Raw genomic sequence first — 24358 nt, forward strand, 5'->3', positions numbered from 1 at the left:
CAAAGTGAAAGCCTTTAGGTTACATACCTCCTGTATTGTACAGTCTAGCTGCACCTCGTCACACATACATGTTATATATGGAAACTGGAACCAGATGAAATAAATATAAGTAAGTTACCAACAACATCTTTTATTAGCAAATGAATAATAAATTCTTGCCTTTAAGTTTTAGACCAAACAAAGTCCTTCTAGCCTCTACTTTATATAATGTTTTAAACATACAGACAAAGGTAAACAAGCAAGTCAGAGAGAGAATGGCCAAAACATCATCTGGTCAGGGTCACTTAATCACAGTTTGTTTGAACAATGCTTATTTGCATTAAATCTGGGAAAAGCCCCTTTTTCCCTTAAAAGGTGCCACATTTGTAAGGAAAACACATTTCTGGCTTGAGCAGCAGAGTTAAGTATGTGGGTCACACTCATGCAAAACTTACAAATCTTCCCTGTCAATCCCAAACAACCTATTCTGCTAATGAGCCTTGTTTTGAGCTGCTGGTATCACAGGTGCTGACAGTCAGGTGCCTGATTGATGCCTGCAGCATTCAAACATGAACCCTGCTAAAGTGGTCAGCTGGTGTTTGTCCGTCTGTCCCATCTTTGACTGGATAGGGCCCTGTCATTGGACAAGTTCAAGCTGGTGTTCCACAAAACCAAATTGCAGCATTATTTGGAATGATCCCTAGAACCATCTCCAAAATGAAGTTCACCTTCCATATAATGGGGGATGTCAGAGACAGACTGTGAAGCAGGTGTCCAAAGAAGACAACAACATAAGAATCCCATTTCCACACACCTATCAGCATTTAGGAACCATATCCAATCTTCAAATTGGTAATCAAGGCTTGCAGGATGATGTGGCCGATGGCTCTCTATCCAGACAATCCTGAACAGACTGCACAGAGCCATTCTCCAGTGTCAGAGGGCTGCTGGAGGCCTGCCGTGACTGCCCTTTACTGTCAGGGGCATTTGCACTGGAACGTTTTGTTTATACTGGGGAATGAGGAACGCCATCTTCCTCATTCCTCAGTATAAACAAAACATACGGAGGGAAGAAGTAACCACGAGGGAGGTGAAACGTTGGTCTGCCCAATCAGAAGCATCCAGACCAATGAAAAAAGACCAAATAGGAGACAATAGCTGAATATGCTGTTTGGTACTGGCAGAGAAAACAGAGGTTTGGTGCTTGTAAGTGTTTGCTATCATCAATATTCATTTTGCAAAAAGGGCCATAAGGATAATCCATAATACTGGTTATAGAATTCACTGATCCGGTTCATTTTCTCACTGTACAAATTATATATAAAGCAATAAACAGCCCACTTCCTGACAATATTCTCAAAATGTTTTCTAAAAGGGAAGAGGGATACAGTTAGAGGGGGGAAATAAATGTAAAACATCCCTGTATTCATACAACACTTAAAGGCTTTTGCATCTCTGTGTGTGGAATAAAGCTGTGGAACAGACTGAGTGAAGAACTGAAGCATGACTCAGTTTAAACAGAGGTTCAAAACTATGGTTTTTGCAAAGTGCAGGGAGGAGGAAAGGCTCTGATCTGGTGTTCTCCCCCATTAGTTTCACAACAGGGATGTGTATGTGTGTGTGGGTGCACAAGTATGTTTACATAAGTATATATATATCTGTAAATGTAAAAGCCTTTTGACGTGTTACTACAGTTATAAAAGCAAATACATGTAACAAATTGTACGGAAGAATTTACAATGGACAGGGAGAAAAGGTGTAGCCTATTAGTTACTAAAGGAGGGAGAGGGGGTGGGATTAAATAAGCTTACACTTCTTCCAGCTGCTTTTTAAACATATTATTTATAATTTACAGTTGTTATTGTTTTTGTTTTGCTTTTGTTTTGCTTTGTTTGTTTGTCTCCTTTTTCTCTGTTGTTGTTGTTATACTATTTGAACATGTTCAAAATAACGAGACAACACAAATACAAATGCTGTTTCCTAAAAAATGTGGCATCATACACACAGCCTTTTAGAGTTATTAGATTTATTGCCAAGAAGCATTGTTACATCAAAGAACTAACTTAACGAACACAATTTTCCTTATTTGATTCCCAAGAGAAACAGGACTTAGTACTTGCTGATGGTTTTATAGGCCATTCAAGCCTTGTGCAGGTCTACAATTGTGTCCCTGACATCCTTTATCAGCTATTTGGTCTTACCCTTTGTGGTCGATAGGTCGGAATGAAGGAACTGGTTCTGCAGACAGAAGTGCTTTATACAAATAATGAGTAGAGGTTAGCAGTCTCTGACTGATTAATTCATTGACTGATTAGGATCTGTGTGGTACATGGGCACACAGCCAATCTGTGGCTGCATTGGACAGGTTCACCACGAATTTCACTTAATGAAATCCAAATCAATTTATAGCGTTTGTTAGGTGGTTTTCTGGGTTTTATTAGAGACTGTTCATTTCTTTGGAACTGAGAAACATTACAAATTTATCAGGGGATGGATTAGTTATGTTCCCCCACAGTATGTCAGCATGGAGAGTGAAAAGTGAATTTTTCAAAGGGACAAACAGCTGTTGTCACCAGGTGGGCCACTCCACTGCTGTTTCTTCAGTATATGACCTCAGCATACTTTGTGGACACGTGGTATATTTTCACAGCATGACTAAACAGTTACTTCAAAGACAGAGTGAAAATAGCATATGACTAAACACTGATCACATACTTTCATACTAAATTGCAGATATAAATTCTATCCTGCTTTATCTTCTCATAGTAACATAAACGACACCACCTGTGTGATTACATTTAAAACACATTTAATCGACTCCATCAGATCTGTCCATGCCAGAGTCTCACACATCGTCACACACCACTCAGCCTTCATGATTCATGTCCATGCCATATCTCTGTGTACCAATCGTGACCTGTTGGACAGTCCTGCTGCTTTACACACCTGCTGTAGTAACCACCGCGGTCCCCATCGGTGTGCCACTGGCATGTGTGTGTGGAGTGACTTTTCCCGGTCGGTGCTCCTTATTGCGGATACAGCTGTGAGTGCACAACTGGCATGAGGCACAGGCTGAGTTACAGCAGGGTAAGAAGCGACAGGCGCTAACTCGCCACATGAAGCAGCCAGGTGACCAGAAGCACCAGCAGAGCACTATGCCACCTGTCACCATGCCCATGATGATGTAGAGAACCAACAGGGACAAAGAGGCAGGAGAGTCTAGAGTTAAAACAAAGTATAGTTATTTGTATCGGAAATGACAGTCATAATTAAATAAACAGCAGCAGTGAAAAAGTACATTCATTTATGTGTGTGATGGGGAAGATCCACCTCACAAAAAAACAATAGTCAACAATTCAGTGATACCCAACAGGGTCCATGGACTTGGAAATGTCCTGCCCATTGATCATCCATTCATAAAAAAAGTGTCATGAGTCTCAGGATCCGGTGTGGTGTGTTTTTTTTGCCTTCGCCTCTCCCACCAGGGCAGAGCTGGACCTTGCTCCCCCACCTCTGCACCCACCTTCAACGCACACCTGTTGCTCATTCATGCTAATCCTACTCTGGCTTCTCATTGTGAGTGATTACCCTGGCAGACTACTTAAGATGGCAGGCGACTGCTTCCTCGCTGGATCGTTGTACTGAATAGTGTCAGTGTAGCCCAGACACTTGAGCATCTTTTCCTTGAGATTTCTCAGAGTTTCTCCCTGACGTATTTTCCCCTGTGTACAGGCTTCCCTGATCCCCTGCCTGTCTCCCCTGTCGCTTTGAACTCTGTGGATGTGTGTGAGTGACGGTGAGCGTTTTGGATCAGACTGCTTGAGTGAGTCATGGACGGAGTAAAGAAGAACTAATGTGGGTGCCTGCCTCAGACCTTTCCCTCACCCTTGGACTCCCTCGAGCCCCGTGTTTTCTTATCCCATTGTATATATTTATATATCTTCACCTGGTGCAATATCACAAATAAACCCTTCATCTTCTCCCTAAGCTTCTGAGTCCTGCGATTGAGTCCTCTACCAAACAAACGCTGACAAAAAGTCATAAACCACAGATTGCCTGACCATCCATCAGCACTTCAGAGCCTCTCTTTATGTTCCCGCTGCAGAGAGTTCCTTAAAAGTATATCTGAATATGAACAAAGGGCCAAAATATATTTAAAAAAACCCTCCACTATTTCAACTGAATAGTCACTTTGACTATGATTATGTTGCTCTGTAGATATTTGCTATAACTTACTTCTCCACAATAAATTAAGCACATGAATGAAATTCTGACCACTGAAAGCAAGTAGTCTGCTCCTCTAGACAGAGCTCTGTAGCGCTGGGCAAAGCGAGGCTTGGTAAAAGCTGCAGCATTTAAAGCAATTGTGCCAGAATTGTAACGAGGCTTTGAAACAGTCCGACACCTCCACAGTCACCCCTACTGGCCACATCACATCTGATAATGATCTTCTGTGAAACAATGACTGAAGAAATTTTATTGGACTACTCTTGAGTGCAACTGAATTTTGTTATTTAGCAGCCAACTGACTGCAGGGTGTAAGTCTTACTGTCTTTGTGCAAGTTTACGTACCTGCTACCAACTCAGGATTGGGAGGACCAATTGGCGCACCACAGTTCATACGTGTCAGGAAGGGCACAGTGGGTGGACTCAGAAAGGGATGAGGAGGGGTTGCTATTGCTGGTGAAGGTTCAGGAGGTAAAATTTGACCTCCTGAAGAAGGACAGACTTGGGTCAGCTATTAAATATTACAAATGGTGTTTCACTGGTAAGCTTTACAATACATTTCTTAAACTGTTTACAGTATTCCAAAATCCTCAAATTTCCTAATTAAGTAAGTATCAGCCTAACTGACCTTTGCAGCCTGTGGTGAGGTTTTCCTCCAGGTCACTTCCATCCCCACAGTTATCAATGCCTTTTTCATCACACACCAAACTCAGAGGGATGCACTTTCCATTCCTGCAAATGAAGTAAGGCTCATTGCTGCAATCTGATTGATTAAAACCTGAAGGAAGAAGAAGACAACAAAGACAGTGAAAAAGAGGGATTACTTTGGTAGTGGGTAGACTACTGCCACTGAATACTGACACACACATTCAGTGCATGCAATGGATTTCTACCTTGTACAGAAAATAGGTATGGTAGGTATGGTCAGAGGTGGGAAGTACGAAGTACAAATACTTCCTTACTCTACCTAAGAACATGTATCTGTACTTTACTTGAATAGTTTATTTCCTGACTGCTTTTTACTTTTACTCCCTGACAGGCTTGTTGTGTGGATGCCTCAGGCATCCACACTATTGAGTTCCTGTTTCTCTTTATTCTTTATTCCACTATTTTATTCTAGTTGCTTCCGTACACTTTTTGGCGCTTAACTACTCCCACAGTTTTTGTGCTATTTTCACCGTTCAAATCTTAAAAAATTCTGCTCTTTCTGCTAATGCGTGCTATGACCTTTGGTGCTCATAACTTCTATACTTTTTGAGATATTGAATTTTTTTTTGCAATATTTTTTGCCCATTTCTGCCATATTATCCGTGGCCTCACTGATTTTCCTTGCCAGGTTGACCTGTGTTTTAGCTCAGTGAGATAAGCATCCGTTCTCAGACTGGGAGGCCAGGGTTCAAATCCCGCTTATGGCAACATTTCTTTCAGTTAACACTTAAACTTTTTTAACTCTTTTCAACACAAATTTAAGCTTTTTCACCCCTTTTCAGCACAAATCCAAGCCTTTTCAGCTGTTTTCAGCAAAAACCTCTTTTCAGCAGAATTCTGCTCATTCAACTCTTTTCAGCAGAAATTCTTCTGATTGAACTCTTTTCAGCAAAATTTTCAGTTTTTTCTGCTGTTTTCAGAAAAAACTCTTTCCAGCAGAAATTCTGCTGATTGAACTCTTTTCAGCAGATATTCTGCTGATTAAACTCTTTCCAGCAGAAATTCTGCTGATTAAACTCTTTTCAGCAGAAATTCTGCTGATTGAACTCTTTTCAGCAGAATTTTCACCTCTTTTATGCCCAAATTCTGCTTATTCACCTCTTCTGAAAAATTTTCAGCCTTTTCACCTCTTATTAGCACAAATCTCAGCTGTTTTCAGAAAAAACTCTTTTCAGCAGAAATTCTGCTGATTCATCTCTTTTCAGCTCATCTTTTTGCTTCTTTACCTCTTTTCAGCAGAAATTCTGCTGATTCACCTCTTTTCTGCAAAATTTTTAGCCTTTTCACCTCTTATCAGCACAATTCTCAGCCGCTTCTGCTAATTTCACCAGAATTGTCAGTCTCTCCACCTCTTCTGTGTGAAAATGAGTTTGGCGCAGTGAGATGAGTAGCTGCCTTGAGACCAGAAGGGCCAGGTTCGAATCCTGCTCAGGGCAATGTTTTTTTTCAACCTTTTCAGCTTTTTTCAGCAGACATCTTCAGCGTTAAGGCATCCACACAACATTTTCGCAGGAAATGCAAATTTTTCTAGTTACTTTTGGTTTGATGGATTTGAGTTGAATGCGTCAAACATCAAACCGATTAGAATTTTGCCAAATTTGTTTGTTTGGTTTATGCCACAGCAGTAGAACGACTGCAACTGTCTGTAAGCTGTGGTACTTCAGCATCTAGCTAGCCCTACAGAAGAGGAGCCAACATAAAGAGAGTAATACTTTTTAAGTGTGAGGTAATTTCTAACACAGCGTTTCTATCAACTCAACAAACACAAACTGTGTGTGTGCAGTTTGTCTCTCAGGCTACGTTCACACTAGCTTAGATAGATTTCAAAACGGTGTTTTCGTCTGAAAACGCTCCGCGTCCACACTAGTGTTTTCAGTCATTTTCACAGAGTTGTACATCCGCAGGCGCAAAAGCGAGTGGGAATTAAAGAATTTGAAGTAAAGCTATCTGGAGCATACAAACTGATAATAATCTTTTTTAGGGCTGTCAAAATTGAGAGCAATCAAAACAACTGCTGTATAATGCACTCCACTATCTTCTTTTAAGTGGTCACATGACTGCATCACATGACTAAAATGTGTCATTGTTTTAGAAAGTCTGCACCTTCTAGTGTCCACACTGCGCCGGGGCAGCGTTTTCGAGAGCGTTTTCAAAACGCTGCGTTTTTCCCTTGAGGAAAACGCTGTCTCAGTGTGGGAGGCCAAAATGGAGAGAAAATGATGTGTGGACGTAGCCTCAGTGTGTTGCAGTGAAAGGTCCAGCTGCCATATTTGACAGGGAGAGAAATGAAAGAGAGCTAACTTCACTCAAAGATCAGAATCAGAATGTCTTTATTGTCATTGTCACAGGTAGAACCACATTATAAGTGGTCCCCGATCAGTGCATAAAAAATAAAAATGTGAAAATATAAATAAAACAATAAAATTCAATAAAATCAATAAATAAAATACTTAAAGTGCTAATAAAAGTAGTATGAGCACACATTCACATACATTCCCACATACATGCTTCAGTCAGCGCATAGATCAATTCAAGAGTGGCGTGATGGACATTTTTTAGTAGCAGCAGCTTTTTTAAGACAGTGGGTATTGTGTAGATCTTCCAGTGTGGGGAGAGGGCAGCTAGTGATCCTTTGGGTGGTGTTAATGATCCTTTGGAGTGCTTTTCTCTGAGCCACGGTGCAGCTAGTGTACCAGATGCATATGCAATAGGTCTGTGTCTGTTGGTGGCTCTGTAGAAGGACACTAGCAGTCTCTGTGAGCCAGTGCTGAGGCTCAGGGCTGAGGATGTGTGATGGCCAACTCTCACTCTCTGTCTACAGCCTGAGAGGAAGCTGTTGAGCCACATGCAGGTGCTGTATGGAAGCCCCAGGTCCTGTAGCTTAACCACCAGTTTGTGTGGAAGACTGGTGTTAAAAGCTTAGCAGTAATCCATGAAAAGCATCCACACATAGCTCCAGGTGTGTTACGGCAGCATGGAGTAAATCTTTACTCAAAAAGCATCTCTAGACCCAGCTGTCTTAGCTAATTAAAGGCCAATCTCCAACCTTCCTTTCATATCAAAAATCCTTGAAAGAGTAGTTGTCAAACAGCTAACAGATCATCTGCAGAGGAATGGTTTATTTGAAGAGTTTCAGTCAGGTTTCAGAGCTCATCACAGCACAGAAACAGCTTTAGTGAAGGTTACAAATTATCTTCTTATGGCCTCTGACAGTGGACTCATCTCTGTGCTTGTCCTGCTAGACCTCAGTGCAGCGTTCGGTACTGTCGACCATAATATCCTATTAGAGCGATTAGAACATGCTGTAGGTATTACAGATACTGTGCTGCAGTGGTCTGTATCATATCTATCTAATAGACTCCAGTTTGTGCATGTAAATGGAGAGTCCTCTTCACACACTGAGGTTAATTATGGAGTTCCACAGGGTTCAGTGCTAGGACCAATTCTGTTTACATTATACATGCTTCCCTTAGGCAGTATCATTAGAAGACATAGCATACATTTACACTGCTATGCAGATGACACCCAGCTCTATCTGTCCATGAAGCCAGATAACACACACCAATTAGTTAAACTGCATGAATGTCTTAAAGACATAAAGACCTGGATGGCCGCTAACTTTCTGCTTCTTAATTCAGATCAAACTGAGGTTATTGTACTCGGCCCTGAAAATCTTAGAAATATGGTATCTAAGCAGATTCTTACTCTGGATGGCATTACCTTGGCCTCCAGTAACGCTGTGAGGAACCTTGGAGTCATTTTTGACCAGGACATGTCCTTCAACGCACATATTAAACAAATATGTAAGACTGCGTTCTTCCATTTGTGCAACATCTCTAAAGTTAGAAATATCCTGTCTCAGAGTGACGCTGAAAAACTAGTTCATGCATTTATTACTTCCAGGCTGGACGACTGTAATTCATTATTATCAGGATGTCCAAAAAACTCACTGAAAAGCCTTCAGCTAATCCAAAATGCTGCAGCCAGAGTCCTGACAGGGACTAGAAAGAGAGAGCATATTTCTCCTGTTTTGGCTTCCCTTCATTGGCTTCCTGTTAAATCCAGAATTGAATTCAAAATCCTGCTCCTCACATACAAGGTCTTAAATAATCAGGCCCCATCTTATCTTAATGACCTTGTAGTACCATATCACCCTATTAGAGCACTTCGCTCTCGCTCTGCATGGCCTACTTGTTGTTCCTAGAGTATTTAAAAGTAGAATGGGAGGCAGAGCCTTCAGTTTTCAGGCCCCTCTTCTGTGGAACCAGCTTCCAGTTTGGATTCAGGAGACAGACACTATCTCTACTTTTAAGATTAGGCTTCAAACTTTCCTTTTTGCTAAAGCATATAGTTAGGGCTGGACCAGGTGACCCTGAATCCTCCCTTAGTTATGCTGCAATAGACGTAGGCTGCCGGGGATTCCCATGATGCATTGAGTTTTTCCTTTCCAGTCACCTTTCTCACTCACTATGTGTTAACAGACCTCTCTGCACTGAATCATATCTGTTATTAACCTCTGTCTCTCTTCCACAGCATGTCTTTATCCTGTCTTCCTTCTCTCACCCCAACCGGTCGCAGCAGATGGCCCCGCCCCTCCCTGAGCCTGGTTCTGCCGGAGGGTCCTTCCTGTTAAAAGGGAGTTTTTTCCTTCCCACTGTCGCCAAAGTGCTGCTCATAGGGGGTCATATGATTGTTGTGTTATTCTCTGTATGTATTATTGTAGGGTCTACCTTACAGTATAAAGTGCCTTGTGGCGACTGTTGTTGTGATTTGGCGCTGTGTAAATAAAATTGAATTGAATTCCTGATGTTCAAAGATATCCCAGTTAGTCTTGTCAAAACAGTCCTGCAGCTGCTGAGAGGCACCCTCTGGCCATATGGTAATGTCTTTCTCCATGGCCAAAGACTAAGACAGAAGGACAGGAGAGGAAGAAGAGAGCTTGGATTTAAAGGGAAGGATGCTCAGTGGTGCTTGATAGACTGGGAATTTAAAGCTTCCATGTAAGTCCTCATGTTTTTAATCAGATATTAAGTGTGTCTATGTGACATTATGTTTTATCACATTGAGAAACATGCTGCAAAACAAACTGAGTCAAACTAAGTGTGTTATTCAAAGGCTGCATTAAAACCCTCTGCAGGATAAGCAGGTTAGTTAGTTGTAGTGTGATGGGTTTAAAGTAAAGAACAGTGTGTGACTGATACACTATGGCTGTGTAATGGTCAGTGTTGGTCAAGTTACTTGAAAAAAGTAATCAGTAACTAATTACTGATTACGTCCCCCAAAAAGTAATCCCGTTACTTTACTGATTACTTATTTTCAAAAGTAATTAATTACTTAGTTACTTAGTTACTTTTTAAAAACACGATTTACAACCTGAAGAGGTGATAAAGCGATAGATCTTTCAGCCCAATTCTACTTTTTCTGCATAATCCATCATACAAAATGTAATCAAATGGAAACATCTCTTTTTTTTTTTAACTTGTTTTATCAGTTTTAATCTTTTAACTTTATGCATCAAGCAAAAATTTTATTATATGCAACATTCTCTGACTTGAATAAATTAATTTAACATTTAAACCTATTTTCTGCACATTCCAGCACATAAAATAAAATATTTTTTGTGTTTAAACTCAGTCTTTCAAATCGATGCAAGTAAAACACAGCAGAAAATAAATAAAGTCACAGACTAGCGGTCCTGTTGCTCTATTTTCACCTGTAAAGCAGGAGCGGGGTAGGCGGAGGTTTACCCTGGTGCAGGTGTGCCGTGGTCAGTGGAAGAATCCGCGAGTTTCTCTGTGAATTTCCCATTACGTCGTTGTGCACTCGGTGCTTGTTTAGGGGTTTTTTCGCTGTAAAAAGTTTTCTTCCCACGCACAACGGACACTAATGTTTTTGTCACTTTTTATGGAATCAAACTCAAAGTAAGGTCAGTACTTCCATGCTTTAAACGCTGCACGCTCATACTCTCCCCCACAATCGATATGTGATCCATTGTTGATCTGCACACAGCTATTGTCACTAACGGCGCACTCGCTTACGTCGCTGTCATGAGACATTCTCGCAAAAAAATCACGGTTTTAGTAACGCAGTAACGCAGCGTTCCTACGGGAAAGTAACGGTAATCTAATTACCGTTTTTGCAATAGTAATACCTTACTTTACTCGTTACTTGAAAAAAGTAATCAGATTACAGTAACGTGTTACAAGTAACGCGTTACTGCCCATCTCTGGTCATGGTCAGAGTAAGGTTACATCAAGTGTAGCAGCGATTCATATGAATTTTGCTGATGATGCTAAGATTCACTGACTGAATTCCACCAGTCAATAAATTGATTTCCACATTGATTTAAGTCGTGTACATCCACAAAGAGTGGATCAATGACCAGGTTTCCCATGGTCACTGATCATGACTCAATGATCATTGATCAGTGGTTGTTGTCAAAGGAGCTTGCAAAGAAAAGCGTCTGGACTTCTTTAAGTTGCTTGAAGACGTTTCACCTCTCATCCGAGAAGCTTCTTCAGTTCTAAGGTCAAATGGTGGGGAGTGCCAGATATAAACCTAGTAGGAGTTTCCCCCCACAGAGGGACAAAGGACCCCCTGATGATCCTCTAATTGCCTGAGCCAAGGTGTGAAACTGGGTGTGGGTCACAATCAGCCAGAGTTTCGGGTGAGCTCATTGTGAAACCTGGCCCCACCCTATCATGTGAATTCCTGAGGTCAGATGGCCCAGGATGTGAGTGGGCGTTAAGGCGTCTGGGGAGGGAACTCAAAACTGGATTATAGATGGCAGACAGTTGGTGTCGTAAGCCCCGCCTCTGTTCAAAGATGGTCGCTCACAGTGGACATAGATGGCTTCTTTCACTCCTCTTTCAAACCATCTGTCCTCTCTGTCCAAAATGTGAACATTGGCATCCTCAAAAGAGTGACCTTTGACCTTTAGATGCAGATGGAAAGTGGCTGTTTGGTCTCTCCAATTGGAGAGACCAAACAGCCACTTCACAAGTGCATGGCACAACATAGAAGAGCCACCTCCACAGGACAAGACTCAGCTGTCCATCTGCATCTAAAGGGCCATCTGATCTCAGGAATTCGCATGATAAGGTGGGGCCAGGTTTCACAAAGAGCTCACCTGAAACTCTGGCTGATTGGGACCCACACCCAGTTTCACACCTTGTCTCAGGCGATTAGAGGATCATCAGGGGGTCCTTTGTCCCTCTGTGGGGGGAAACTCCCACTAGGTTTAAATCTGGGACTCTCCACCATTTGACCTTAGAACTGAAGAAGCTTCTCGGATGAGAGGTGAAACGTCTTCAAGCAACTTAAAGAAGTCCAGACGCTTTTCTTTGCAAGCTCCTTTGACTACAATGACCTGGATGACTGAGAACCTTCACAGACATCAGTGGTTGTTGATATATAGTCATGAGAATTTGCATATTAATGATCAGTGAACTGACCTCCCAGCCCATTGTTCCTTCAGTGGGCTGGTTTCAGTCATTATGCAAATGTCCTGTTTATAAGGTTGAAACCTGCAGTCAGCTGAGACTGAAGAAGTCACCTGATGATGAGCAAACGTTTCTCCCACTGAAAATGCTACGTCCAGATGAACAGAATAAACTTTTTGGGATTTACTCACCTGGATAATAAAGACATCAATAAATTTGAACCCTCTTTTGAGGATGTTTCTATTTTTGTGAAACTGAAAACCCCCCAAAACAAAACAGAAAATGTGTACAGTCAGAGGTTAAAGTGGATTCAGCGGGTGTGGAACCCTATAATTGGTCTTAGTGGCTCAGTGTGGGGAAAATAATCATAACTCTCAATAATTTCTACTAAGAGCTGCAGTAGATTTTCTGAGTGTACAGGCTGTGATCAGCTGACCTGCTGCTCTTTGTGGATGTACACAACTTAAATCAACCAGATGTGAGCAGATGTTTCCTGAGTTGTCCTGGCTGATTTCCATTCTCCACACTGACAGCACACTGTTTATGCTGTCTGTTTTTCTAGGTGGTATAAAGTTGATATGATGGTGGAATTCAGTCAATGAATCTCAGCTTCATCATCTAAATTCACATGTATCTCTGCCACACCTGGTGTAACCTTACTCTGACCATGAAACCACAGCCACAGTGTATCACTCACACACTGCTCTTTACGTTTAGGAAGTCACTTGGATGATGACAAAACGTTTCTCCCCCTGAAAACATGCAGATGAACTTATTAAGCCAAGTGCACAAAAGTATACAGATGATTTGTTTTTAAATATAAATCTACGTGTCTGCTGCATGACACAAAACTAATGTTAGACACAAAACTTTTTCAAACTTCAAACCATACCGAAGACGTTCTTTTACCACAAACAGCACCAATGTACACTGAACAAAATAATCTGTTTTCACATCTCTACTCAGTGTTATGTGGAAACTGAAAGACACAATAAACACCTGAACAAGCGACAACAAACTCAGCTTGACAAGAAAACAAAGTGTTGTCTCCTGAAGAAAGATGCCCTGTGTTCTGGTTCTGGTCCATTTTATAATGGAAGATGTGGTAAGGACAAGAATGAATATATCTACCAAATTTGAAGAAATTACTTTCTGGCCTTCCTGAGGTATGGCAAACAGAAATCTGCAAATGTAAAGCCTCCACGTATTGCTGACACAGAGTCACAAAGTCTAGCTGCAGATACAGTGAGGCGGGATAATGAATTGATCCCCCTGCTGCTACCTCAAAGGGAGATATCAAATAAATATCACCAAAGAAACAAAACAGCACTTATATAAAAGGCCTGAGTGGAAAACTCGGCAAACCCTAAAAAACGTTGGTTTATTTCCAGTGATCTGCCAACAACTAATATTAAAACAAAAGACTTCTCATTGGTTTTACAACTACTCTGAATACAATCTACATCACTGTTTAAGAATTTAAATATGAACTTTTGCACTATTCAGCAGTGTGCACTGGGGGGAATACTTTTGATGCCCTGTTGAATTTGTATGTTTTAAACAGAAATGACCAGTCTCTCTCTTTTCTTTCACCAAATATCAGCCCACAGACTGGCTGTGCCCATACATTACAATGGCACATACATAGGAACAAATCAGTAAATCAATTACAGCTACTCCTGATCTCAGCTCTTCATGTCTAGAAATCACACCTGCTGTGTCCCCTCTGTCCCCTTCTGGCCGCCTGTGCCTCAATTTTATTCCACAACCTAGACATCCACATTACTCACACTCTCATAACATATACATGTAGGGGCTTGGGGGTGGGGGACGGTCTGTGTATTGAACCTCACCTCTGGTGCTGGTGGCCGCCTCTTGATTTTAAATGCATGTAGACATTGAGGGTTCTCGAGAGGGGCCGTGCTGACACCTGCTGTTCTTTGCCAGCAGCACCATGCCCTACCGTGTTTTAAATGCACTTGGGAACAGCACGCAGCAACACTACACATGAGTGGGAGGAGGGAGGTATGGGGTCTTCACATACCCCCGTTCTCTGTTAGCCATTGGGACGCAGAGGCTGGGAGGAAGAGTTGGCCGTCCAATTGGGGTCTGTGATGCAGGGCCTCCCGGCTGCTGCAGAGCCGGGAGCGGTATGCTTGTCTCCACCTCCGGGGAAAGGGTTACATCTACTGGGTCTAGGTGGTGTCCAGGGCTGGGCGCTCATGTATGTACCGGCTCACTCCCGGTGGCTGCTTGGTGGGTCCTGGTGCCCATGGCTTGCTCGGGCCTCTTCCGGGGGTTGGGGGGCCCTCCGGCCTCTGGGCCTACGGCTCGGTTCACTCTGGCACAGCTGGCTGCCGGCAGAGCCCGCGGGCACGCCACTGCAGCTCCCTCTGGCTTCTGCTCCGTGGCTGCTGGGAGTCCTCTCGTCTGGGGCTCTCCTCAAATCTTCTCAGGAGGGTGGCATGGTTGCCCCTAAAGTGGACCTCCTTGGGCTCTCGCACTCTGGAGCCTCTGGATGTCTGGGGCCTGGATCTCCTCCATGCATGCTTCATGCCCTGGGGGACAGGGCTATGGCTCCCTACACCCTCTAGCAGATTGCTACATGGAGAAACCTTTTGAAAACAAGCGCACTGATCCACACGGGTGTTCAGACAAGCTACACTTTTCTTGGCTGCTACCTCAAAGCACACTGTGTGCTGTCAGTCCTGCGTGCTGCACAAAAACATTTAATATTTAGTATTTACTGTTATTTACACTTATTATGTTGCTCTCTTTTTTTTGCTTGTTTTCTCTTTTTTTCTTTTTTTTCTCTCAACAGGTGATCTGGGAGATTTTTTTTCTTTTTAAGTTTCCTTTCTCACTGTCCCTCTTCCCCTCTGTTTTTCTGTTCCTTCATCTCTCTTTCTTCCTTTCCTATCCCCCAGCCATGTCTGTCCCGTCTGTAACAACTGAAAATAAAATAAAATAAAATAAATAATAACAACAAGGGTTGAACAAATGGACTAAAACGGCAAGGCCGTGATGATCCACTTGGAAAAGTAAATCCATTGGGTGCCTTTGTTGGCTTTCAGATATCAATTCTGATGGCTAAAGAACCAAACCGGACAGGCAAAAAAAAAGAAATCACACCTGCTCACAGAACCGATTTCTTCCATTCCAACCTCAGCACTACTATGGGTAAAATCAAAGAGCTGTCAGTGACAACCCTGCAGACCTGCACAAGTTGCAGGAGTGACCTAGCCAGTCTCCAGACCTCAGTCCTGTAGGAAATCTGTGGACAGAGCTCACGTTTTGAGTTGCCAACTTGCAGCAAAGACACCTAAAGTATTTAGAGAGTTTCTGCAAGGAGTAGTAGGCCAGAAGCCCCCAGCGCTACTTCTCAAATTAAATTAACACTGACTTTAAATGATGCAGCATCTGTCTATCCTGTTAAATCTCCAGTGACATTTTGTATCTGCAAAACAAAATGTTACATTAAAATACAAGACGTGTTATTCCAGTTTCTTATAAGCTTCTTCTGTCATCGCTGTGGGTTTTCGCTTTTAACTTCAGCTGACCTTCAAGTAAAACAAAGCAGAACCTTCCTAAAGTATGTGTTTGATTAAAGGTCTCCTGTTTCTTAGCTAAAGACTGACTTTCAAACACATTTTTATAACCTTTACCGTGTTTTTCTTACCCAGTCTGAAGGAGGTGAAGTCCCCCACAAAGTCAACTCGAGGCTGAGTCCCCCTGGTCACCAGCCTCAGGGTCAGGTAGTTTCCTGTGGACAGCACTGGTCGGGGTGGGCTCTTCCCACAAAGAGGAGGCCCCAAGAGAGGCGAGGTTGTGTCCCGACCATCATAGAACTGAACGTAAGAGCCGGCGTGACACGGATCTTCTGAGTTTTCACCAGAGGTAGACTGCGATCTGGGGCTGAGAGGGGCAGAACCGTGGGGGGACAGAGACTCTGGCAAGACAGGCGCAGGACTCAGGGGGGCCACTCTAAGCAAGCTGTAAACCAGGAAGAAGCGGAAATGGAACTGGACCTTGTCTTTGGGAGAGCTGGCCTGCATTGTCAGGTGGCAATCAGTCCCCATGATCACAAAGTAGTACTTCTTGGATTCCTGGTGTGAGTTGATGATCATACCGTCACCTTGGATTGTCTGGCCACAGAAATCTACCACATTCACTGACAGGGAAGAAAAAAAAACAAGAGACTAACTTCCCACATATTACACAGTCAAAGCAAGGTTGTTACAGATTTTTTTAAAAGGTTACTTTGATCAATTTCTCTTTATTAAAAATGGGCTAACCTGAACACACTCTGTATTTTTGAGTTGTGTTGCTTTTGTTTTTTTGTTTTTTTTTCACAGTATTTTAAAGTATTTCGAACCATTATGGTTGTTTGAGTTTATGTTGCCTTCCTTTCATCTTAAAGCTATTGTCGTGTAACGTCAGCCAACAAATTTCAGCTTGCTGAATATTTTCGCTTTCCCATTCTCTGTAAACTGTGCAACTCTGACTTCATTGTTTAATGTTCTTACAAACCAAAAGAATTCAGTAGTGTCTTTTTATTAAAAATTAAACTAACGTTTGCACATCAGCACAGATATGGATTTGCAAACGAGATGAAGGCTTCCACCTGAATACCATTTTGTTCACAATTACCAACCCAAGATACCAGCTTTTTGGTTTACACTTGACTAAAATTTGAATTCCTTCTTCTTTTCTGTTTTTTTTTTCTTCCTTATTGGGTCTATGCAGAGTATCTCTGGTGCTACCATGTTTTTCAGTCATCTCTGGCTAGCTCTGGGATGTTTTTAATCAATCTTCAACTCAAAATGTGCGCACAAAATGTGTGCTAACCAGTCTGGTGTTACATTAACCCTTTCACACACAGTGCTCACTACAGTAGACGGGTATTTATAGGTGGTTTTCTTGTATTTGTGTCAGTGTTGATGGTATACTTGCACATAAATCACTACACACTGATGTGTCACTCCATACCCTGCCACCCACTGGTCAGCCAGTGTACATGTAAAAAAAACTCTTTGAAAAGTAAATTAAAAAAAGTTAAGCTCAAAAATCTTTTTTCATGCCTAAAGATGAATAAAAATACTTAAGAAAAAAAATCCTGATTGATGGTGTCATAATTCATGCAGGACAGTTTAAATGGTGGTTCTAGGTAGAAGTTGTCGTGACTTTTTTCCTTTTGATCCCATACACCCAAAAATTCAATATTTGCTAAATAAGCCCATTTAAACAAAAGTCATGAAAAATAACATAATGTGGTTTTAATTTAACAGAGTTACAGAATTATTAAAATGCCAAGGAGGTCAAAACAACACCCTTGGCAGAAAAATAGCTGGCTGACAAGGAACAGGACCATTTTAGCCTGATAGGTCAGAGTTAGTTAAACCACATCTGAAGAGCAGATCCTCGGAGGACACACATATCATAACATTGTAGACCTGGTCTGCTAAATCTACCGTGGGACCAACGTCTAAGAAGCAGCTTATCTAAAAGCAGGCTCCGGCAGCCTCCACACTGTCACCCATGGCCCCTTCCCTCTGGGCCACAGGCCAAATAATGAGGAAATTTATGACCACCCCTGAAGTTTATTAGCTTTGTTTCCGTGGCAACTTGAATGTCCTAGGGCACATGAGCCCCTGTTGGTGGGAAACAGCTCATCCCCTCCACATGGCCTAAGTAAATACAAGACCTGGAGAGGATAACATCCAATGCACGGGTGACCAGAAGGTACAGAGGCCTCACTAAAGAATTTTGCAGGTTGAAAATTCAATTCATCTCTCAAAAATGTATTGTAAATTAAGTCTATGTTGTTGAGCTGACAGACGAGGGGTTATTCACAATGCTCACAGGTTATATTTAGATTTGATTTGATAACCTTTGTAGTTTAGTAATTGTTTTTTTTCTTGGGCAGCTTTCATGAGTTCCTGGAGGTTAAAAAAGGTCATTTGACCCATTCTTATGTAGTCCTTTTCTACTCTCCCAGAGCACTCAGTGTTTTAGACAACATGCACTTTTTCTCTCTACGTAATATTCACACACACTCATACACTGATGGATGCTTTGGAGAGCAACTTAGGGTTAGTAATTTGCTCAAGGATATTTGGCCTGCAGACTCGAGCAACCAACAACCAGTCAACAGTGCTTGTCCAGTGCCTAAGCTGTACAAGCACTCAAGAACACATACAAACAACAGAAATACACTCACTGGCCACTTTGTTAGCGACACTATTTAATTAAATTGAAAGCCTTTATTGTCATTATACATAGTATAACAAGATTAGAAACAGCTCTAGAAAAGTGCATGGGTACCTTAGCACATTATAAAGACTATACAATAATTTAACTATACACTTAATATAAATATAAATACACAGTACAGTACTGGATGACAGAGACAGACAGGCAGAGAACTGATGGTATTTCAGCGCAGATTACTTTTTGTGCAAGCACCCTTAGGATGTGTAGCCGCTGCTGGGCCATCTTGACTAGCGCTGTGGTGTTAGTTGACCAGGAGAGGTCTGCAGAGATGTGGACGCCAAGGAATTTGAAGGACTCCACTCGCTCTACACTTTCTCCGTTGATGTGCAGGGGGGCAGAGGCAGTTCTGTTCCACCTGAAGTGCAGGATGAGTTCCTTGGTCTTGGTGATGTTAAGTGTCAGGTTGTTTGATGCACACCATTTTCCCAGTTTCAGGACTGAGAGTGTGAGGGGAAGAGAGGTGAGGGCCGAGCTTCACCCGCTGGGGTCTGTTGACCAAGAAGTCCTTTATCCAAGAGCAGGTGGGTGGTGGGAGCCCCAGGTTGGCTATCTTGGTGATCAAAATGTCCGGTATTATTGTGTTAAAGGCAGAGCTGAAGTCAGTGAAGAGCATTCTGACATCGCTCTCGTGTTGTTCCAGGTGGCTCAGTGCTGTGTAGAGTGCAATGGCTATGGCATCTTCGGTGGATCTGTTAGTCCGGTATGTGAATTGGTGTGGGTCCAGAGTGGGGGGGAGACAGGTTCTGATGTGCCCCAGAACCAGTTTCTCAAAGCACTCGGTGATGACAGGGGTTAGTGCAATTGGACGGAAGTAACTGAGACTGGTTATGGGCGACTTTTTGGGGATGGGAACGATTATGGTAGATTTCAGACAGGGTGGGATGACGGCTTGTTCCATAGACAGGCTGAAGATGTCAGTGAAGACATGTGCTAGCTGCTTGGCACATGCTTTGAGGACCTTCCCAGGTACTCCATCGGGACCTGCAGACTTCCTGGGGTTCACGCCTCACATCCTGTGCCTCGAGAGTGAGTTGGGGGTTGCTAGAGGCTGGTGTGGGTTGCGGTGGTCGTTGGGGTGGTGTGGCTGGGTGCTGTGTTTTAGACTCAAAACGGGCAAAACATGTGTTCAGCTCCTCTGCTAGCCCCGCATCTGAGTCCCCAGGTGTCACAGAATATCCTTTGTAGTTGGTAATGGTCTGTATGCCCTGTCACACCTGTCTGGGGTCGTCGAGATGTTCCTCTATTCTCCTCTTGTATTCTGCCTTGGTGGTCCTGATTCCCCTCCTTAGGTTGGCTCGAGTGGTGCTGTACAATGCTCTGTCACCCGACCTGAAGGCTGTATCACGAGCCTGGAGGACCATATGGACCTGGCTCGTCATCCAGGGTTTCTGGTTTGGGGACACCCGGATGTAGAAGGCATCCCACTGTGTGTGTTCAAAGCAGTCCTGCAATCGGGGGAGGGTGACCTCAGGCCAGGTGGTGATGGTCCTCTTTATGGGCTTTGTTTGCCAGCTAAGGGGGTGTATGCTATATGCTAGTTCAACATGCTGGAAACATGTCTCAGAATTCTGTTCCATGACATGACATCGTGGATTTGCTGCACATCCATGATGAAAATCTCCCGTTCCACCAAATCTGAATATTTTCTATTGGACTGAGTTCTGGTGAGTGTGGAGGCACTCTGAGTTCAGTGAATCTTCAACCAGGACCATCACCTGTGGTGGAACCAGCTCCCAGTGTCAGTTCAGGAAGCAGGCACCAAAGCATCAGCATCAAACTTTTGTTTTTCATACTGCAAGCTTGGATCTTCGACAATGTTGTTGATGTTGTTCCTGTAATCTGCTGGAGCCATTCGCCTTGCTTGGGAGTCACTGCACCAAGCGCTCCGATTGCCACCACTGTTACCTTCATCCTCCACGTCTTCTAGAGCCCTTGGTATTTCTCCAGCTTCTCGTGTTACTACTTCCTGATGTTGCCGTCATTCAGTATTGCTACATCTATCACTACGGCCGTCTTCTTCAGTTGGTCCACCACCACTATGTCTGGTTGGTTAGCCACCACCATTTTGTCCGGGGTGGTTGTAGCTCAGGTGGTAGAGCAGGTCAGCTACTAACTGGAAGGTTAGTGGTTCCCATGTTGCTCTCTGAGTGTGAATGTTAGATAGGGAGCACTTAACAACTTAGCTTGCGTGATTGGGTGAATGAACGAGTTGTATAGAGTGCTCAGAGTAGAAAAGTCCTGTATAAGAACCAGTTCTTCTGTATCTGGAAGTCCCACAGGATCTTAGCTCGGTCATTCTCCATCACGCTACTGGTCATGTCCCACTTTGACCTCTTAAATTTCTCCCACAATTAAATTATTTGGTCTCATATGGTGGGAGCATAAGTAAGACAAACCCTTAGGTATAACAACATCAGCCATCACATCTCCTTACTTTAGAGGTCTGGTCTAGGTTTGCTCTTGAATTTGGCTCCCATCTGTATATTTCATGTACAATAATTAATTTATTAAGACACAGAACACATTTACAAGCAAATACATGTTAGCAGCCTAGCTTAATTGTTTCTAGTGATGAAGGACCCTGGAGTGTACATCATACATGTTTATCTCACTACCGACTAGGGATGGGTATCGTTTAGGTTTTATCCGATACCGGTGCCAAACCGGTACTTTTGAAACGGTGCCGGTGCTTAAACGGTGCTCAAACCGGTGCTTAAAGAATGGAGAACACAAAATTGGTCCAAAAAACCTCTCATGTTCAGCTGTTTTTTCGTAAAAAGATAACAATGTTAACCTTTTCTGCAGCTATGGGGCATATATGGTATCACTCTTGGCTGGAAGCAGTGCTTAATCAATGGAAAAAACACAAACTTTGTCCAAAAACCTCTCATGTTCAGCTGTTTTTTCGTAAAAAGATAACAATGTCAGCCTTTTCTGCAGCTATAGGGCATATATGGTATCACTCTTGGCTGGAAGCAGTGCTTAATCAATGGAAAAAACACAAACTTTGTCCAAAAACCTCTCATGTTTAACTGTTTTCCACTTTTTCTTTGGTCATTTTAGCCTTTTTGGCCAGGGTGAAGGGAGCATCTGCCATGAAACAAGAAGACAGCCGCATGTAGCTATGATGATGTTTGCTAGTTCACCTTACATGCATTAATGTAATAACGTGGTTAGCCTACTCAACGTAAATTACACACGAACAACATTAAGCTACTCACGCAGAGAAGAACGGCTGCTGCTGCATCATCATCGTCATCATTTCTGCTACACTGGCAGGGCTAGGGGCCAGGACTCTCCTCTTCGTGTTTTTGGGGGATGTTGCTAACTCCGGGTCTGATAACAGGCAACCCACCCGCAGTAGATGTGCACGGTGTGAGGTCTCGCAGCAAGCTATCAAATACGGCGCATTTCTCGGCTTTTAACAAAAACGCTATGCGTCGCCCGGTGTTTCATCAGATTTGAGGTGTTACCTCCTTTGACAGTATCACAGTATCAGCTTAAAGCACTTGTTGCAGGCTGCTGAGTTTGCATCTTTTGCTGTGAAGTACAGCCAGACTTTTGACCACTTCGCCTTGGGCATTTTTAATCTGTAGCTCTGCTCTAAAAGAACGTACATACCTGGACCCGCCTACTATCCTCGGAAACGTAAAATGATTGGCTAGAATCCAAAGTGTATCACAGCTCAGGAAAAAAAAGCACCGAAATAAAGCACCGAAATGTGCGCTGCTTTTCGGTCTGGTTACTACCGTTTATGTCAGAACCGGTGCCATCATGGCACCGGATACCGGTACCCATCCCTACTACCGACTTATATATATTATAAATATATTATCTCCCCCTTCTAGTAATGCAACTTCTGCATGCGGGACGTTTCAGGCTTTGGACAGGCAAACTGTGAAATGGACACGGTGGACTGTGACATTTGTTTGTGATTACAAGCCGAATTTTGTTGGGCACTGTCTTCATAGACCTTTAGTTCAAAAGAAGTTATGTAGAAGGCAAAACGTGTGTGATATACAGGGTCAGTGTTCCTGAGCCTAGTCAGTGATTTCTACTTTATGGACAGCAGTACAGCCTGAGCACACACTGAAGCACTAGAACGTCTCAGCCTCTCATGTTTTTGAAGTAATTAGTAGAAATACTAACGAATAAACTTGGCCTGGTTTATTTGAAATGTGTTGCTGGTGTCTTTGGAAAAACCTTGTTAACGCAATTAAAGGAAAAAAAAAAACACACACAGAGATTTTAAAATGATTGCATGTCATAACATGCCTTTGTTTTGTTACTTTGACTCTCACATATTTAACGCAATCAGAGCGTTGTGCACAGAGAAATACAGCACGCACACGTGCACCAAGCCTCTTTTAGTTGAGTTTGTGGAGTATTTCACACAGTTGTATCCGGGTGTTAAAAACTTACTGGTGTCGATGGACGAGGTGGAGAGACTCATGAAGCAGCGCAGCAGGAGCAGCAGTGTGAACACCCGCTGATTGCAGCTCTCCATTATCCAAACTGGGATACGAACGTGAAAAGCAGAGGAGGGTTCAGTCAGTTCACAGGTTAACAGAGTCACTTTAACCTAAATTTGTCACATTTGTCCAAAATAGAAAGTGCAGCATGCAAGAGTGTGACTGTCTTTTTAGCGGTGTGCTCCTCTCTTCTGTTACTTTGTTATTCGAGTTGAACCTTCTCCTCTCGTGTCCAGTCATCTCCTTGACAACACCCAACCAATCAGCCTTCAAGTTAGGGAAGGGGTGCGCGCGCACACACACACACACACACACACACACACACACACACACACACACACACACACACACACACACACACACACACACACAGAGTCTTTGTTCAAAATAAAGGTCCACTCACTTGATGTAAACTTCATTTAGTTAGCTGAACTCTCCTTCTTCCTTGGGTGCTTTTAGCTGCTTCTCTGGTTTAAGGCTAAGTCAGTACAGTTATGTGCTTAACCAAATCTTACATCATTAGATACACGTTAGATATACTGCTGTAGAAACATTTAATCACAAATCATGTGTTTCACGAGAAAACACACTGGAACAGTAATTATATCCAGTTGTAAATGGGCTGGTCCTTATGTAGCGCTCTTTACTCTACTCAAGAACTCAAAGAACTTTATGCAACATGGCTCATTCATTCATTCATTCATTCATTCATCCACACAAGCACTTTTCTTTCCTATTTTCACTCCAGTGACCATACTAGAGTGAAATTTGTGGTTCAGTATCTTGGCCAAGTATACTTTCGCATGTAGGAGCAGCCAGGGATTGAATCACCAACTTTCCAGTTAGTAGATGACCTACACCAGAGCTTCCCAAAGTGTGGGGCCCGCCCCCTAAGGGGGGCGCAGAGCCATTGCAGGGGGAAAAAAGGGGAAACCCCCCCCCCCAAAAAACGCTTGGACACTGCTAGCACGGGGCGCCCACAAAACGCAAAGCAGGAGATGAAGCATCGCTATATATGTTTCCAAACCAACTTCATTCTAAGCCAAAGACTAGAAAATATGGTGAAGCAAATCTGCCCTTTGGTTTCATCTGCACAAGTGCCGAGGTAGGTTTCCCCTGCATCGGGAGCAGCGCTGGGCTGTTCAAATCAGACAAACAGGATCCCACATTCTTGATTTTTAGTTCACAAACACTTGTTGTAATGTCTAACTACTCCTGACATCTTGGAGATGTTTGCTCTTTATACAGTAAAGTTAC

At 42.9% G+C, this 24358-nt stretch overlaps 1 protein-coding gene and 1 long non-coding RNA gene across 6 annotated transcripts; both read right to left on the bottom strand.

Moving 5' to 3' along the window:
• Positions 1–1860: 1860 nt before the first annotated feature.
• On the bottom strand, positions 1861–23408 carry ldlrad2 (low density lipoprotein receptor class A domain containing 2). The gene is made up of 5 exons (XM_040029077.1): positions 23052–23408; positions 16036–16527; positions 4835–4984; positions 4552–4692; positions 1861–3198 (listed from the first exon to the last, which is right to left on the bottom strand). Exons 1-5 carry the CDS (start codon positions 23134–23136, stop codon positions 2918–2920), a joined length of 1149 nt encoding a protein of 382 aa, XP_039885011.1. The 5' UTR covers positions 23137–23408; the 3' UTR covers positions 1861–2917.
• Positions 5711–11398, bottom strand: LOC120731816. 5 transcript variants are annotated; one of them, XR_005695423.1, is made up of 4 exons: positions 11384–11397; positions 10218–10223; positions 6141–6448; positions 5711–5734 (listed from the first exon to the last, which is right to left on the bottom strand). It is a non-coding gene; the product is annotated as an uncharacterized LOC120731816 (long non-coding RNA). The 5 variants fall into 5 exon arrangements; XR_005695422.1 differs by lacking the exon at positions 5711–5734 and adding an exon at positions 5894–6012 and having other exon boundaries at positions 6171–6448; XR_005695421.1 differs by lacking the exon at positions 5711–5734 and adding an exon at positions 5899–5982.
• Positions 23409–24358: the final 950 nt, after the last annotated feature.

The sequence above is a fragment of the Simochromis diagramma genome, unplaced genomic scaffold, assembly GCF_900408965.1.
Source record: "Simochromis diagramma unplaced genomic scaffold, fSimDia1.1 OVJJ01000352.1, whole genome shotgun sequence".
Classification (NCBI taxonomy): domain Eukaryota; kingdom Metazoa; phylum Chordata; class Actinopteri; order Cichliformes; family Cichlidae; genus Simochromis; species Simochromis diagramma.

Excerpts from the sequence above, each read along its gene's own strand:
- ldlrad2 (XM_040029077.1), bottom strand. The coding sequence starts at position 23,136 with ATGGAGAGCTGCAATCAGCGGGTGTTCACACTGCTGCTCCTGCTGCGC. Across the intron at positions 16,528-23,051 it reads CACCTCGTCCATCGACACCA|TGAATGTGGTAGATTTCTGT; the intron begins GTAAGTTTTTAA and ends CTTCCCTGTCAG. Across the intron at positions 4,693-4,834 it reads CCTCACCACAGGCTGCAAAG|GAGGTCAAATTTTACCTCCT; the intron begins GTCAGTTAGGCT and ends GTCCTTCTTCAG.